This window comes from Falco punctatus, assembly GCF_963210335.1.
Source record: "Falco punctatus genome assembly, chromosome: 7".
Lineage (NCBI taxonomy): Eukaryota > Metazoa > Chordata > Aves > Falconiformes > Falconidae > Falco > Falco punctatus.
In genome coordinates this window covers 58299691-58317723 of record NC_137587.1, presented here as the reverse complement: position 1 = coordinate 58317723, position 18033 = coordinate 58299691, and the positions used below count along the sequence as shown (strand labels likewise).

The 18033-nt window shown below is 37.4% G+C and overlaps 1 protein-coding gene across 1 annotated transcript in view; it reads left to right on the top strand.

Moving 5' to 3' along the window:
• SECISBP2L (SECIS binding protein 2 like) overlaps positions 1-16761 on the top strand; it is a 31270-nt gene extending 14509 nt beyond the window's left edge. Inside the window, exons 7-18 of the mRNA XM_080394655.1 lie at positions 501-616; positions 2448-2579; positions 3102-3185; positions 4220-4387; positions 4565-4706; positions 6342-6511; positions 7733-7865; positions 8658-8820; positions 9483-9703; positions 10337-10491; positions 10966-11185; positions 12147-16761. Coding sequence (XP_080250781.1) covers positions 501-616; positions 2448-2579; positions 3102-3185; positions 4220-4387; positions 4565-4706; positions 6342-6511; positions 7733-7865; positions 8658-8820; positions 9483-9703; positions 10337-10491; positions 10966-11185; positions 12147-12820 — 2378 coding nt within the window. The 3' untranslated portion in view covers positions 12821-16761. The remainder of the gene's footprint in view (positions 1-500; positions 617-2447; positions 2580-3101; positions 3186-4219; positions 4388-4564; positions 4707-6341; positions 6512-7732; positions 7866-8657; positions 8821-9482; positions 9704-10336; positions 10492-10965; positions 11186-12146) is intronic.
• Positions 16762-18033: the final 1272 nt, after the last annotated feature.

The following is an 18033-nucleotide window of genomic DNA, read 5'->3' as shown; positions in this document are numbered from 1 at the left end:
AGCATTCAGACAAAGCTGTGTTTCTCTTTTGATCCTCAAGCTTCGTTAACCTGTTGGACTGCAGTTCTTACATGGGTAGTAGTAGAGCAAGAGAGTTCTCATCGTCTGTTTGAGAAGTACTGATACTTTTTTAGAAGCTTTAAAGTACTGTAATGTGAATAAATATTTTGATTATGTAGTGTGGGGTAGTGTTAGTGGCTATTACTTGTGACTGAACCAAAATGGATATGGGTGTGAAACTGAGATTTCCTTTATCTGACTGCTTCCTGAATGATCACTTGTTGGCAGTCTGAATGTCTGTCATCTGACTTTTCCATAAAGGCAATTCTCTTAATGTCTAGAAATAGCTATAGAAGTAAACGTTGTCAGAGGAGAGCTGGATTTTCTCAGAGAAGTATATTTGTATCAAAATTGTGTTCCTGGTTCTGCTGGCATGTGTGTTGTTATGATGTGTTCTGTCATACTAATTCATTTTTTCATAGATGGCATTTCTCTTTCAGCTGGTATAGGTTGGGCTAATGTAAATTCCCAGGCAACGCAAAAAAAACCTTGGATTGAAAAAACTCAGACGTTTTCTAGAGGTGGAAGACAAGCTGAGCAAAGAAATAGTTCACAGGTATGTTAGTAATGGTTCTAAATTTAAATATTTTGTTTTTCTTGTAATGTGAAAATAAGGAATTCTAAATGGATTGATAATTAACATAGTAAAAATGGTGAATGAAAACTGTAGAAACTCAAGAGTTCTGCTGCACATCTTACCTTGTATGTTTCTTGAGCTAGAGCTATACCAGATGTGCATGTATATATTCATGTACTTGGCAGTCTTCTGCCTGTAGCCTGTTCTTTATATGTATCTTCCTAGGAAGAACATTGCATATATAAAGTAACTGGTGAAATGAAGACGGTGTGGGTATAGAAAAGTTAGTTCAGTTTTTGACCCATTCGTGCTTCAGAATAAAAAAAACCTCAAACTTTCTAAAGAAAGATTCTGATGCTGAACTAGAATCCTGTCTTCTCACACCTGTTTTCTTTGAAACTTTCTTTTTTAAGATTTATGTTAGCATACCATATTGCAACCATTTTTATTAAGTGAATTAAATTTTTTATGCAAAAATGTGAAGAATATGTTTCTGTGAAACTTAAGTGGGATGGGATTTTTGTGAGTATGTGAGGAGAATGTGGCCTTCCTAGTTTGGATAGACTGGTTTTACTGTGGGGGGAGGGGTACCGAGCAGGACAGAGAAGGCTGAAACATCTGCCTTTGCTTAAATGTAGGTTTTGCTTGAATTCAGTTATTGCATACAAGAATAGCTGAGCTTGAAGTGGGAACTTTATCGTAGACGTGCCTGTATGCACAAATATATGTAAGCTAGCTTGGCCTGTTTAGGTTTTTTTAGATGGAACTGTTAATCTGTCTTGAATCTTCCCATTTTTGGTACCTGTGGGTTTATTATATAAAGAAGCTCATTGATGCTTGTATCTGGCAGTGTAGCAGTTCTGAATCTTTTTATAACCGTAGTAAAATCTGAGGCTTTTAGAAGCCACTATTTGTGGTTTATGGCACTGGGAGAGTAGGAAGAACCAGAATTCCTTTCATCCAGTCCCAGTTTAGACTCTAAATTGGGAAGATTTTGTAGATGCTTAAAAACAAAGCTGGCACAAAGAGTTTTAAATGAGATTTCCTCAGCCAAATTCACTGTCCCTTAAGGCAGAATTGTCCTAGAAACTATTTTCTTTTGAAAATAAATATGTACCAGGTCTAGTAGGAAATTTTCTTGAGAAATACATTAGTATGAGAGATGAGGAATTTCAGATTCAAATCATGCTTTGCTTTCAGCCAACCAGTCTTGCACGTGGGTTTCCATCAATCTTTCACATAATAAACAGAAGAACGCTTATACCACTGTACTGAGGTCTCTGGTTCTTAGAGAACTGTGTGTCTGTGCACAGTCATAAAACACATGTTGAAAAGGCAACAATTGCACGCAGAACAATTATGTAGCGGGAGAAAGTTTGTTTGATTTATCGTAGTTACAGACAGTTCCTCACGTTTCATGTCTGACTTACATAGTCACCAGCAACTCTTTACTTCCTTCATGTTTGTCCAAAAAGACCCTATTTATTTTATAATAAAAACTTGGATTTAAACTTATAGAGATATGTGGCATTTGGCTTGAGGTGGGTAGGGGTGATTATCTACAGATACTCTGTGTAGAATAATCTTGTGCAGGTTTTATAACAAAACTAAACCAACCAAAAAAACTCCCAAAACAAAACCTCCACAAAAAAACCTCAAAACACCAAAGCACAGCTTATTAAATCTAATTCCGTAAAAAGTGTACCTTCTTAATTGCTAGTGAGTATACATAAGAATGGCTTACATGTGTGTATATGCATCTTGGAAAAATCAAAATGGCAAAATGCCAATGACGTTAATTATTTTGCAGTCCGGTTTCAGGTGCAGAGACCACAGCACATCTTCAGAAAGAAGGCAGAATTTGCAGAAACGACTTGAAAAACCTCCAACTACAAACCAGACAAGCAGAACAGAGCAGAGTCCTGAACCTCTGTATTTTGAGGTAGTGTTGTATAAAAACTGTTTCTGCATTGTCATCGAATAAGTGATGTTCTCAACAGGGGGAAGTTGCAAAACATCTTGACTGGAAGAGGTGTACAATACAGTGCGCTAATGTAGTTATATGATGGTTTCATCATGTACGTACAGAGACTTGTATTTGAGTGGTGTGGAAAGTGTAAGAATTCAGAACTCTGAGATTTACAGATCAGCAACTTTCACTTAACTCTTTCTGTTCACTTGCAAATAAAAATTCCTGTGTTCTGTGGTTTGTCTTTCTTCCTCCCCTAATTGGAATTGGATTTCTCTTGTACAAAACATTATTAAATATTTCTTTTTTTGAGAAAGGTTATTTGGATACAAAAATGCTTTGTTAATTTTTCATCTTTTTCTGGTTTTGTCACTTCTAAGCCTTTCTAGCTTATGTGGGACTTCAGGATTCAGTTTGTTCTTCTAGCTTCAGCCATTTCAATTGCTTGACATGTGACTTGTTTCCATTCTCTTAATTTCTAATTTGTGTGTTTAGGATGAAGATGAATTTCCAGAGCTAAATAGTGACAATGGCAGCAGCAAAAACAGTAACATCCAGCAAAAGATTGCACCCAAAGTAGTAAGTACTTTCTGTTGCAAAACATTTTTACGTTGTTTTGAGACTACTTGATTTATGTAACTTTTTATGAAACTCTGCCACAATACTTACCCTAAGAAATCACAATCACTACATTGTATCTGCATTACCAATTTTGGATGCCAATTAACATAAGTGTTGCAGAGAACCATCTTAAAAAAGATGGCTGGATTTTTGTGTGCTAATTGGATTGTTAACAGTGAGACTGTAAGATACATACAATAGACACTTAATATCATAGAATATCCCAAGTTGAAAGGGACCGATAAGAATCATCGAGTGTAACTCAACTTCTTCATCACAATGATGGTTTTTCATGAGTTTTCAACTTTTTGAAGTTGCATGTTAAATTTTGGGTGAACAGCAGATGCCATAGGATTTTTGAGATTACAGTTAGTTTTGAGGATTATCAGGCTTTCTTTGTATTAATACTTAAACTAAATTCTTGTGGTTATTTTAGACTCAGAGCACACATTCAGACTGATGCTTTGATGCAGATACTTCTTGTCAAATCTGCAAATATGTAATAATACTGTCAATTTTTTGAAATACCTAGTTTTTGTAGTTTATTCTGAAATGAAAATTGACTAAACTTTATATGGGCTGAAGAAACAGTTGTTGGAAAGATGCTCCTTTAATACCTGATCTAATTCAAATATTTTGTTGCAGAATTATACATGTAGACTACTTAATCTAATCGGGTGCTTTCCAGGAGGGTCAAGTCCTATATGAAATCTTTACAGGGTGGAGAATTCCCTTATTTAGCAATCAGAGTGGAAAATCTTCTAAAGGCATAATTGGAAATAAAACTAGAAACTTATGTATATTTCATTTGTGTATGTGGAAATTATATTTATTAACTTACTGATTCATCTAGCTGTAGCTGTACTTGATTAGGATGTCATACTGATGACCAAAGCCATGGTTCACTTGGTTTCTGTAGTGCCACATTTCCTATGGTCTTGAGAGAAAGGCCATTAATTGTAGGGTGGTTTTTGTTTCATTTAAAATCCTAGTTGGATGACTTACCAGAGAATTCTCCAATCAATATAGTCCAAACTCCAATTCCCATTACAACCTCTGTACCAAAGCGTGCAAAAAGTCAGAAGAAGAAGGCCTTGGCAGCAGCACTTGCGACAGCTCAAGAGTATTCAGAGATAAGCATGGAACAGAAAAAACTTCAGGTGTGTAACACCATATCCCTTCCTGCCCCCTCCCTGTCTGCCCCCAGTAGTTCGTAAAGAGGAGTATCAGTTGGCTGTTGCTCCTTTTTATTCTATAATAGCAAGAATCTCTTCGTAAAGAATGTTTTGCAGGCACTATTTCTTTTTATTTATCAGCATGTGATACTCATGTTACAGGAGGCTTTATCAAAAGCAGCTGGAAAGAAGAGCAAGACCCCTGTTCAGTTGGACTTGGGTGACATGTTAGCAGCTCTTGAAAAGCAGCAGCAAGCAATGAAAGCTCGTCAGATCACCAACACCAGGCCCCTCTCATACACAGGTATTTCTAGTCTGCTTGACTATTGCTAAATGCATTTTGTGAGGATATAAATGTGATGGATCTGAGCATCTTAAATACCAAGCTTTAGTTTTTCCATATAAACATAATAAAAACCTGGGAAGGCTTTCTTAATGCTTTTCTTGAAAAACTCCCCTGTGCTATCTTCTTCTGAGCTGCAGTGTGCAGTGGTGAAGGTCCTTGTAGAACTGAGGACAAACTTCTCTAAAAAAACCTACTATTCAAAACTCAGGATTTATGTCTTGAGAGTAATTCAGTGCTGAAATGGATATGTGGGAAAAAAACTGTACTGGAGCAAACCAAACATCTACTACAGATATTAAAGAATTTTCTTTGAAAGCATTTTAGAGAGGATACCTCTGACTGATACAGAGAGGTGCTTCTCCCAGGATATTCTGCCCACTTCCACTGATAATAGTTCAAGGTTTCCTGATCCAAGGCTTTCCCAAACCAAATTTGTTTCTTAAACTACCCATTGCTTTTGTCACATGCTTTTACTGTCCATAAGGTCCAATGGCAGTGAATTCTAACCTTACTACACGCTGTGTGGGGAAGCTTTTCTTTCTTCTGTTTTTCGGCGGTAGGGGTCAGGGAGAGGGGTTTTGCCCCACTCATGATTTTCCTAGCTTTCACAGCTTTTGTATTATAAAGAGACTGAGCAATCATTCCCTTTTCCTTTATGATACTTAGAGGTCTATCATCTCTTTCTCTAGTCTGAAGAGTCCTAGTCTATTGAGCTACTCCATTGTGGAATTGTGTCTTTTCTGATAATCCATATTACTTTCTGTGTACCTTCTTGTAGTTCTACTGTATCCTTTTGAAAATAAGATCAGACATGCACAGAATATTAAGTTATAGTTCTGTCATGAATCTACGCTATGGCTTAATTAAGCTTTTTTGTTCTCTTATTTCTTTATCAATGTTTAAATTTGTGTTTTTAACACTTGCTGCTGAATACAGATTTGACGTTTTTGTCATTATCTATTGTAACCCATGAATCTCATTCCTGAGTAGTAGTATGTAGCCTAGAGGCCATAGTTGTGTACATAGTTACCATTTTCCTTCTTGTGTCTTGCTTCATTTACCTGCTTTGAGTTTCGACCATGTTCAAACATTATTTCAAGTTGGCAAGGTTATATCAAACAAAGCTTAGCAAAGAACAGTTTGTATTTCCATGGGAGACCGCATTTGTGTTATTCTTTCTTACAGAAGATATACTTCAGCTACATGCTGCACTCTCATCTGTTTTGTCCTGTCAACTAAGCAAGTCTTTGACAACTAGAAATCAATGTTTGGATAAACATTTGCAACTTAACTTATTGTTATTATCTTGCTAATAAAACTACGTGTAACCTTTTGAGAGAGATCCCTTACCAGTATTGAAGTAATTGCTTCCCTGGAATCCATGGCTTCCTAAAACATGAGGCTAAGTTGAAGAAAGCGTAAAACCATCTGGAAGCAACAATATCTGATGACGTATTTTTCCTGTCATTATGACCTGCTTTTTTCCAAGGAAGGAAAATGTACTTTAAGAATTCATTAGTGGAAATTCTGAAAACGCTGTTGAAATAAAGCTGACATGTATTTTGGTGAAGCTAATACTTTTTCTGTATTTAGTTGGCAGTGCTGCTCCCTTTCATACCAAAGAATCTGCCAACAGAAAGTCCTTAACAAAGGGACAGCCGTCTATGGGTTGCCTTAATCCTTTGGACTCAACTGCCCCAAAAGTGAAAAGAGGAAAAGAAAGAGAGATTGCAAAACTGAAACGCCCTACAGCACTTAAAAAGGTAAACATATCAACCCTGGAATGTCTGGACCCACGCTGATACTTCAAGAATAAAACCTGCTCTTTTCTTACTTGAGGACTAGTGGCCATAAGCATAGGGTGAGGGAGTCGAGAACTTGGGCCTCTAGTTCCTGTTACACTGATGTCTTGTCCTTTGGATCCAGGCATGAAATGAAACTTTTATACCCCTCTAATTAGTTGACGGTGATACAAATCAGTACAGATTGCAAGGACTTTTTAACTATAAACACTATGGGAAAGCTTGCATAGCTTTTTCTTATTGAATCCTAATTTGTAGTGCAGTGTAGCATGCTAACCTTAAATTTTCCCACTTTTTTTTTTTTAGAGATGGGTGTAGAACTTGAAGTAAATCCACAAATTATAATTGAGTAAATTTTAGAAATAATTGGTTGTATGTATGTCTATATACATGCATACATGAAGTAGGTATGTACACGTAGAATACAATATGTACAGAAATCAGAATGTAAGATACAAAGAAGCTAACACTAAAAAAGAAAGTGTGAAAGACTTAAAAAAAAAAAAAAATGCAAGTCACCTGTACTTATGCACCACTTTTCTTGGCAAGATCACTTTAATAATACTGACAGAATCTGGTAAAGGTGTTGTGTACAAAGGTTGGCTTTGGCTAAGTTGCTTCATCCCCACCACACCTGGAATTTATTATTTTTTTTGACTGCCCATGATCTACTGGAGTCAGAGAATCTCACACCTACCCGTTCAGAAAAGTTCTCTAAATTCTTCGTTGTCAGTGGTTTTGTGGTGGTGGTATTTTTTATCATAGTAATACCAATATATCCGTGGCCATGTGCTTTGCGCTTTCTTCTATAGAAAGGATTCTATCTGTTGTGGTGCTTCACAAAGATGACTAGTATTCTTGCATAAGGTGTTTGTTTGGTTTTTTTACAGGGGTAGGTATGAGGAATTGTTAATGAGTGTTACGTATCAGAAAGAAGTTGTGAAAGTAAACTGTTGAAAGCACTATTTTTGTTCCAGTATGAGAGTATTGAGTATACCATCTGTAAAATGCTGGAATGAAATACTGTTTGTGATCAAAGAGGAAACTGAAATTATTTCAGGGGTTTTTACCCTGGCGTGAGTAGGAAGGTTCAAAACAACCTGGTTGACTTTATTTTGTGTTATGTTCAGTGAAAGAGATGTTTTCTTTTCAGGTGCTGATAGCTGTTGATTTTGTTCCTAGATTATTTTGAAAGAGAGAGAAGAGAAGAAAGGCCGTTTATCAGCTGACCATAGCCTTTTGGTGTCTGATGAACAGAAGGAGGTTCATATAAACTTGACTGCTGATCAGTCACAGGAGCTGACCTCTCAAGAAGGTTAGTTTCTATCTCTGGTCCCCTTTCCCTCCTCCCCATGACTGGACTCCTCTGCTTATTTTATTATTTTGTCTTTCTCTTTTTAACTTACTTTAATATTATGAAATACTAGAAATTAGAACAGTCTTATAAAATCTTGTCTGTGTCTCAGCTATGGAAGGCTCAGTGCAGTATGGGCTCTAAGTACATAATCCCCATACAGCCTTTTAATTCCTTTCTTTTGAGTGGGTGTTCCCAACACGTCAAGAGTTGACAGCATTTTTGATATGTGGAGAAAATGCAGCCTGCTGTCAACCATGCCATGTTGATTACAATGCTTTTTAATGATGAACATACAGTTTGCAACTTCTATACTTGAAAAAATTTCAGTAAGGTTTTCCAGTTTGAACACCCTTGTCAATCAACTGCGACGTCTGGACTGTATTTGCAACAACTGCTCTGAGCGACTAGGAAATGCCAAAGAATATTCAATGTCTGATGTGGAGGGTGGCGGGGGGAGAAGTTAGTTAAATACCTCTCTCTAAATAGTAGAGAAATACTTGTAGCATTTAGGCAGGTTATCCCTTCTGTTCTATCCACTTCCCAAACTAAGCTTTGGCTATTTTTAAGAAACTATTAATATATTGCTTGTTTATCCAGCCCATGCGGAATACTGGGTGTGTGCCTGTTGTGTGTTCTCCCCCTCTCAGCTGTCTCTCCGGGGAAGAGGAAGCAATGCATAAGAAGTGTGATGATGTTTCTTTTACATGAAAATGTATTTGTATTTTGTAGTGTTTAAAAATTGTCTTTCAGAAACTGGATTAAGTATGCCTAGTGATACTTCACTTTCACCAGCAAGTCAGAATTCTCCGTACTGCATGACCCCGGTTTCACAAGGTTCACCTGCGAGTTCTGGAATAGGCAGTCCAATGGCATCTTCTGCGATAACCAAAATTCACAGCAAGAGATTCAGAGAGTAAGAGTTTTGCATTATTGATATAGACTCAAGGCTTGCATTTCAGTCACCTTCATTTTTGAAGTGTGGGTAGGTTTAGTAGACTTAAAAGGAGCTTAGTGAACATAATCCACCCTTCTATCAACAGAAGTTCCTGCAAGTACTACTTTTTGCCATAGACAGGTTGTTCTGTGTGTGTGTAAGTATATACGTACAGGCACGTGCTTTGAACTGCAACAAATAAGCTGGGTGGAAGTATTCTCTAAAAAATAATTATTTTAAAGGAGGGCTATATACGCTTTGGATGGGAAGGGAAGGAATACTTACGAATGCTTAAAGTACTGTAATAGTCAGTCTTAATACATTGCTGCTTTTTTATTAATGTATCTTTTATAGAGTACCAAATTAAGGGGAAGAGTAGTTGCTTGTGGCACCTATTGGAGTATTCTTTTGGTATTTTAATATTCTTTTTGACTGACTTCTTGAAGTAAGGGATATTACTGGAAATATAAATGTTTTCAGGATTTATTTTTAACTTAGTGTACAGTCTGATTTTGAAATCCTTTCTATAACTTTAATAACTATTCTGCAGAAGTAAAATTATCTTTATTTGGTAAGAAAAAAGGCTTGGTGAAATAGTATTGATGTTTTATGCTAATATTTGATGTTTTTTCAATTGACAGATACTGTAACCAAGTTCTAAGTAAAGAAATAGATGAATGTGTGACTCTCCTGTTGCAAGAGCTTGTCAGCTTCCAGGAACGGATTTATCAAAAGGATCCCATGAGAGCTAAAGCAAGGAGGAGACTTGTTATGGGGTTGCGTGAGGTTACAAAGCATATGAAGCTAAACAAGATAAAGTGTGTAATCATATCTCCCAACTGTGAAAAAATCCAGTCAAAAGGTATAAATGGTAAAAACAAGTGGTGCACTTAACTGGTTACAGTTTTCTTGTGCTGGTTAGCAAGGTTAGAAGCACTTTTTGTTACTATGTGTAACAATTCCAGAATGGAGTAGGAGAGAATGAATGTGGAGTGGCAGTCACACAGTTGATTCTGGAAGAAACTCACGAGGGGAGAAAAGCTTAAAGAAAAATAGATATTATGACACATAGAATAGACTTCAATTGTATTCCATTCGGTCTTTGATACACCTAGAGTCCTGAGCTCTGGGTCCCCTTAAGGAGGATTCCTTAAGAGGGCCATGAATTGGTTGGTTAGCTAACCGACACATTTTGCCACAACCAGAAATGTAAACAGACGTTTCCTGAGATATGAGAAGACCAAAGCTCTGATTAAGAAAAGAGCTGTGAAAAAATCTGGTTTAATTTGTGTGCAAGACTAATAAAGAATATCACCTTGATCTATACTCCGTCACTATACTTGAAATGTATAGTTTGTTATCCTGTAGGACAAAGTAGCTGGTGATTATGTATGTTGAAGTTTTACTGACTAATTGCAGTTAAAATGGGATAGGTGTATTGCACTTTTTTGGACTTTTACTGACTAGATATCTGTTTGAAATTGGTTTCTTCAAGGTGGACTAGATGAGGCTCTATACAATGTAATAGCCATGGCACGGGAACAAGAAATTCCTTTTGTCTTTGCTCTTGGCCGTAAAGCTCTTGGTCGTTGTGTGAACAAGCTGGTTCCTGTTAGTGTCGTGGGTATCTTCAACTACTCAGGTGCTGAGGTGAGTAAGTCCCCTCACATAAATGGCTGGAGTAAACAATTATGTTCCTTGTTTGGCGTGGAGCACACACCCAGCTAATACGCATTTGATAATGGCCCTGACCTGGTCTATATTATAGTGTATTTTTCTTTGAAAGTTAGTGGTGACAGAACTGAGAAACTAGGTTGAAACCCTTCGGTTGCAACATCTCTGTAGCTTTCAAATAGACTTAAAAGCAATCTGTAATTCTCAGGAAGGCTTAAGAGTATACAAAAAACATTATCTTTAAGTACATTTCTCAGAGTTGTGTAAACATGGAGCGGTGTCTTTATTTTTACTTAATATAGAGAAGAACTACTTTTTACTTGAAGTAAAGGTATTTGGTGTTAATAAGCTTAAAGCTCATTATGTGGCATACCTTTGACTAAAAAGAGTAATGTAAAGTGGAAATTATTAGTGAGAACTACTGATCATAAAAACTGCCTTCATACTTAGGACCTATTTAATAAGCTGGTATCACTGACTGAAGAGGCCAGAAAAGCATACAGAGATATGGTGGCTGCAATGGAACAGGAACAGGCAGAAGAAGCTTTGAAGAATGTCAAGAAAGCACCCCATCATATGGGTCATTCTCGTAACCCCTCTGCAGCAAGTGCTATCTCATTCTGTAGCGTTATTTCTGAACCCATATCTGAAGTGAACGAGAAAGAATATGGTAAGTGTGTTTAAAACTCACTTTTTAACTGGAAGCTGAAACTTCCCAAATGCTTCTTATTGCAAAACATAGCTAAAATTGTAAAATTTCATCACAGTTTACAGTATTCTACAACTTTCAGGGGTAAGAGAAAATAGGTGTGTCTTCAGGTAGTTTTGTAAGTCACTCTTTTCCCTGAACTACATCATGAACAATAATTTTAATTTCTAATCCTCAGAAGTGTTACAGTTACCTAATTCACATTAGTGGGGGTGGCTTCTCCAGTTTTACTAAACGGTACAGAACTGGTACCAAACACTGAACTGATTGTATGGTTGAGGAAGAACTAATGACAGAGGGTAGGAACTAAACTATTGAGGTCTCTGAAGATAGGACATGCAGCCTAAATTCTGAAACTTGAGACGGCAGTGAATGCTTCTAGTGTGAACAGAAGGCAAATTTATTTGTTAAGGCTAGATGACAGAGAGGATAAAAGGGAGAGTGCTTGTTTGAAGTTAAGACTTTTTTCTTGTCTTACGATGAATTAAGAATACTTTCTTGGGTTTAGTTACTGCTTCTGTGGTGTCTTACACTTCGTTTATCAAATGTTTTTCAAAAAAAACCTTTAGCAGATGACTTAAAGCAGAGAATTGCCACAGTATGTAATTTATACTTGAGAGTAACTCTTTGATTACACTCACTGTTACATTTGGTACTTCCACAGGGAACTGTGTGCAAACTTTCAACTTCTGTAATGTCTGGTTTAGGATACTGTAAAAACCAAAGTTATTCACAGCTCTTCCTGTTATCTCTCTCTTCTTCCCCCCATTTTTCTGATGAAAATCTTTCTAGCAAGGATTGAATAGTATTAAAGTTATTAGTTCCTGTTGCTATTTAAACAATTCTAGGATGTTCAGGAAAATATTTTTTTTATATGGAAAGAATTAATGTTTCCTGCTTAAACTTCTTTTGAAACTTGTAGAAACAAACTGGAGAAATATGGTGGAAACATCTGATGGGTTAGAAACTTCTGAAAATGAGAGAGAATCCTCGTGTAAGACTGCAGTATCAGAAAAAGCTGGTAATGGTCAAATTGAAAAAGCCACTCTTAATAAACAACCACCTCTGGCTACAACTGGTACTACCTCAACAACAAATCATGGAAAATCCACACCAGGTGACAAAGATGAGGCAAAACCAGATGACAATCTGGAATGGGCCTCACAGCAGAGTACAGAAACAGGCTCACTGGATGGCAGCTGCCGAGATCTTTTGAATTCCTCCATGACCAGTACTACCAGTACTCTCGTACCAGGGATGCTAGAAGAGGAGGAGGAGGAGGAAGATGATGATGATGAGGATTATGCCCACGAACCCATTTCTGTAGAGGTTCAGCTTAATAGCAGAATTGAATCTTGGGTTTCAGAGACCCAGAGAACTATGGAGACTCTTCAGCTTGGGAAGACCCTTAGTGGTGCTGAAGAAGACAATGCAGAACAAAGTGAAGAGGAAGAAACAGAGACTTCGGAACAGGCTGATCCAGTCACTGATGGTGAGGAATGGACAAACGATAAGCACGCAAGTAACACTCAACATAAACCCACCATCTGTAGTTCTTTGAATAAAGAACACACGGAGTCCATCTATATGCCGTAAAAATTAAGCAGGAACTCAGGAACTTTCTAGAAATTCTATTAAAACTAACTGTTGTAAAGGTTGCAGCCATTATTTCATACGCTTCATCTCAACATTTTGCACTGGTAAACATTTAATGTGTGTATTTAATTCACAACAATATTTTTGTAGCTGTCTGTTACTTCTTTGATTTAAAGACTAGCTTAGCTTTTATTCACTATCTATTTCCCAGACTAGAAACTGTGTGGAAAACTTGTCAGTAAGTGTTCATTTGATTTTTTGTGAAAGGAAGCATCTTGTAACTGACCAGTTTTAAGCAAAATTCTTTTGTAAGATGTGACTGTTCAGCTCATTTTCAAACAGATAACCTAGATTAAGACTAACAAATTACCAACACTTTACATGGGTGTTAGGGTGTTATGCCAGGCACGTCAGTGTATTTGGCCATGATTTTCTAGTTCTGTCTAGAAATAAAAGTAAAATTTTGGTTCTCCTCAAAGAAAAGCTAGAAAACCCCACTTTCAGTCTTAGTGGAAAGTAAGTAGTAGAGAAATCTATGCGTGGTTCCTAATGGTAAGGTAGATGCGGTTTTTTAGCTGGTCTTAGTGAATGCATCGTTACAAAGCTGCTGATAGTTGACATGGTTACAATAAGCTATAACAACTTGGATTGCAGAAAAACTTTAAACCGGAAGGATATAATTAATGTTTTGGGGTATTTTTTACAAGGTGGAAAAATTGCATTTTAAAAAAAAAAAAAAAAACCAAACAGGAAAGAGAACAAATTCCCTATTCTGTCCACAGTTGCTGTCTGCCAAACCACACTCAGTCAATCATTAACTATAGTCCCTATCCAGGGCTTCTAGTAAACTGATAACTTCCTCTTTCTCCTGTCACTTACCTCAGGAATGCTGTTTTGCATATTGTAATCTACATAACACTGCAGAAAGCAAGAATAATCCTTTCTAACAGCAAGTCTGAATGATGTGGTGGCTCGGCGTATCTACATGTTCCTCTGCATGCTTTGATGCTGGCCACCCTCGTGTTGAGTTCAGGATGTATCTTTACAATTCTTCCTCAATGTGACCTCTTTTTGTCTGTTCTCAAAGTTGTAGCAGCTTTAGGAGTTGACCTCTAGAGCAGAAAAGGAAATAGTTATTCCAGGAAAGGAGGAAGTGCCCTGTAATATGGGGAGGTATTTCAGTGGTTTGGAGATAAAAGAAACAACAATATGCCCTCCCTGAAACGTACATGTTGCTAGAGAATTGTGCCATATTTTGTTCTGAGTATTGTAAGCAAAATCCATTAACTGATGATGAATTCACTTCAGATTGAAGACTGAGTATGTGTCTAAACAGTGCATGTAAGGAGTCTGTTTTCCATCTTTCTCTTATGTTGGCAAGGGATGTACTGAAACTGCCAGCAGCAGGAGCTTCACTACAGGAGTAGCCAAAGAGTAACTCGCATGAATAACACTTTTACAGCAAATGTATGTTTCTTTTAATTCCACTTCATTTTTCTTGCTCACTTGTATCAAAATGCATAACAATCCTCCGGATAGGCTGAAAAACACAAGAAATGAGTAGCTTAGGTGTTCAGTCCACGCTTACTAATACGGGACCAACGCTTATAGTACTAGTGATGCTGGCGTTTTAAGTTGCACTGGGAAAATGAGACTCCAGGTTTAGGAATCATCTACCCCTGGGTTTTTTGGATGCTAATGAGAATAACAGAAACTGTATGTATTATGTAAATAATGCTTTGATAGGTCTAGGCATAGCAAATGCTATGTAGATAAGCAGTATAGAGAGCTGCTAGGACAACTGGCTGTTCTGTCACGTTCGTAGTTCCTTAATGTAATATTCCTAGACGTTAGAACAGGCATTTCATAGGAAAACAAAGACTAAGGAATGATGCCTCCTGAATGTTAAACCTTTTACTGTACATATGGCAGATTTCTACTGTCTGTATGTTTTGGAAAAGTTCTTGCTTTAGGAAATGATAGGTGTTTGAACTGCTGACAAGCAAAACTTGCCCTTGGATGTGTAAGCATGTGTCTCGATACCAGCGGAGATCAGTGTATACACTGAGGGCAAAACTTAACCAAAACATCAAAACCAAGGGTGTTTGTAACTTTTCCTTTTGATTTTTCAGTGCCAGTGATTCAAATAACTTTTGATCTTGAAGTATTTAACATCAAAGGCGCATCTTTTTATATGTCTTTTCTGAACTTGGACTGTCATTTTAAAGTTTTCTGATCTTTATATCAAATAAGTCTTGTAATATTCAGCCCACTATTTAACTGCAGTTTTGCTACAGGTTTAATAGAGTTCTTGAAGGTGATATAGCACTTCTAATATCTCTGAATTTGCCAGCAAATAAGGAACTAGTCTCTTCTTGAAATGTGGCAGATCACCCTGAGAGGAGCAAACTGAAACCGGGTAAAGGCAACTGGTTTTAGTGCTTCCTTTTTGATAAGCCAGGAATGAGCAATAACTTTGAGAATGAAATTGCAATTCCTTTGGGAGTGATCCATTTGCATCTAAAATTAGGGAAGTTCCTTGCCACTTGAAGCACTTAAGGAGAGTATCTCACTGTGGTAATTTTGATTCTGTTATCACCAGAATTTAAAAAGAAAGCATACAAATGTTTTACAATACGATGATTTTTTTTAAAAAGTAGTTGAATTTCTATTTCAGTGTAAAAGTATGCAGTTTATTATACAGGTTGTTACTGTCCCCAAGAAAAGGTGTTTCTGTAGTTATAGGTGTATAGATATTTTTGTTGTGAAAATGATTATTCGGAAAACAAATCTACTTTTCCTAAGACATTCTTTATAGAAATTACTTCACCACTTAATTTATCTGGTAAAATCAAAAATGATGTATCTGTGGTAGGGGTAGGGATCTTTAAAACTGATAGAGGTGGCTATGTATACAACCTATTTATAGAAATACTTTAAGTGTATCTGTCGAAGTAATAATAAAACATGGGATTACAAATACATAAAAGGGAAAAATTCTGAAGAACTTCTGTCCTTAGTTGGACCAAGTAACAATGTCCAAGTAAGGTTAGGGACCTGATCCTGCTTAACACATGCTTAAGAGCGTTAGTTCCACTGGCTTAAATTGGTGGCCTGCTTCATCTGCTTAAGTTGTGTGCAGGTAGTTGCAGGATTGGAGCTAAACAGTGACAGAGGGTTTTGACCTGTGTTTTATAAGTTCGTTATAGAAAATGTTCAGTAATGCACTTGTTGGTGGTGTTCTGGTAAAGATAAGAGGTGTCTTTATACTCATTTAGGTGGGTGGGAGCTTACACAATGTGATTCTGTCCGGTTCTTTAACACAAGCTTACATTTTAATGATGTTACTTTAAATACGTATGTAAAAAAGTATTACCGTTTGAAAAGCTGCTGTTTGCTGAAACTGTCATTAAGTATTTCCTGTGAAGTTGTGCCAACTAATGAAATTGAGTTAATTTCAATGTTAGCCATTTAAAAATAAGACGTGACAATTTGTTAACAAAACAAAAACCAGCAGAAGCAAGCCATAGAAACAAGTCATGTGGGTTTTCTACCCGCCCTGCCACACGCAAGGAGACGTGAGAATGTCTAACCCGAAACTTCCTCGCCAATGAATGATAACGCTGAAAGTAGAAACCCAGTTGGCACAGCCCACCTTCTAAATGTTCATAAATCGTTCGTGTATTTTACTTTTAAATAGATTCTAATAAGGAAAGCTGTTTAATCTTTAATGTCTTAAAAATTATAGTAATATTTAGGTTAAAGCAGTAGAAAAGTCATTATGAGATACAATATGAAGGGGTTTGTTCCATTTCTTTTTTGCTGTATGAAGGATAATTGTTCTGTCTACCGTACTTTTTGGAGTAATAACAGCTTTTTTGCACTATGTAAATACTAGTGGGGATTCTTCCATAACTAATAAAAATGATTGTAGAAGTTTATGGCTTTTACAGTGATTGTTCCCAACTCTGTGTTTGAGGGCACTGCCCTGGCACTGTGGGAAATGGAGAAGGTCCGTGTTACCGCGTACTTGGCCGCGGGGTGGAGAAGCCATGTGGTGGCCCCTCACCTGGGGCTGCTGGTGCCCTGGGCCCCAGCTTGGGGCGGACAGCCAGCTCAGGGAGCTGGGCCCCTCCAGCACCTAGGCTGAATGGTCCCTGGCAGAGGCACTGGAGAGAAAAACAGGATTAGTAGAGTGCGTTTCATGTTATGGAGTCCAGGTGCCATGTTGTCTGAAGAACAGTAGGTTTTTCTATATAGTATTTGCCTCATCATCATTGAGATGGAGCATGACAGCTAGGTCCAGGATATTGAGTTGGAAATAACATTTGACTGAAGACCAAATGAGCAAGAATAACCACAGGTACCTCTGAAAACCAGGATTTCTTGCATGCTGCTAATGTATGAGAATTTAAGTTGATGTGCCTTTATTGTTATACTGGTGCATGAAGTCACCTTTGGAAAATAACATTAAGTTCTCAGCATGTCCCCTGTTCTCCAGTGACTCACTGGTAACTGCTCACGCTTCCGCAGCTCTAGTAAGTGTCATTAACTGTGTTATTAACTGCTTTTGCAACTCCCACATGTGAGAATATTTGTAGCAATTCAAAAAGGATACAGCTTCATCCTGTAACTTTGAATTTTTCATTTATTTGCCTTAACTTCATATTTCAATTCTGCTATTGCACTTGCCTTCTGTTAAAAGTGCTTCTGTTACAAACTGTACTTGGTAGGTGCTGTCGCTTGCTGTCAAAATTACTCCTCACATCTGGGTTTTGCCTGAGTCTTCTCAACCTGGTAAGAGTTTTGGGAAGTACAAAAAAAAGGAGGTGCCACCTATGTGAGTTGTTGTGCTACTGAAATGATAAGAAAATTAATTCCCCCCAAAGCCTTACAAACTGAATTTTCTTCTCCCTCCCCATTTCTTCACCAAGTAAAAAACACTAACCATTTTGCAGTGCCTTTGAGGAAAGCTCCTTGCCTCTACTGTGATTTTTTTAAATGGTTTATTTGCTTTTTTTTTTTTTTTTGCATTGCTGTGCACACAGAAGAACTACCCCAAGGAAAAACTTACTCCTGCCCTTGCTGTGTTGGAGTTCCTGCAGGCAGCACTGACGTGGCCCTCGGGGCACCAGGCCTGTGCAGGCAGGGCTGGATGCTCACAAATCTGCCTGTCTGTAATGTGCAGGAAGACCCCAGTCAAAGTGCACTAG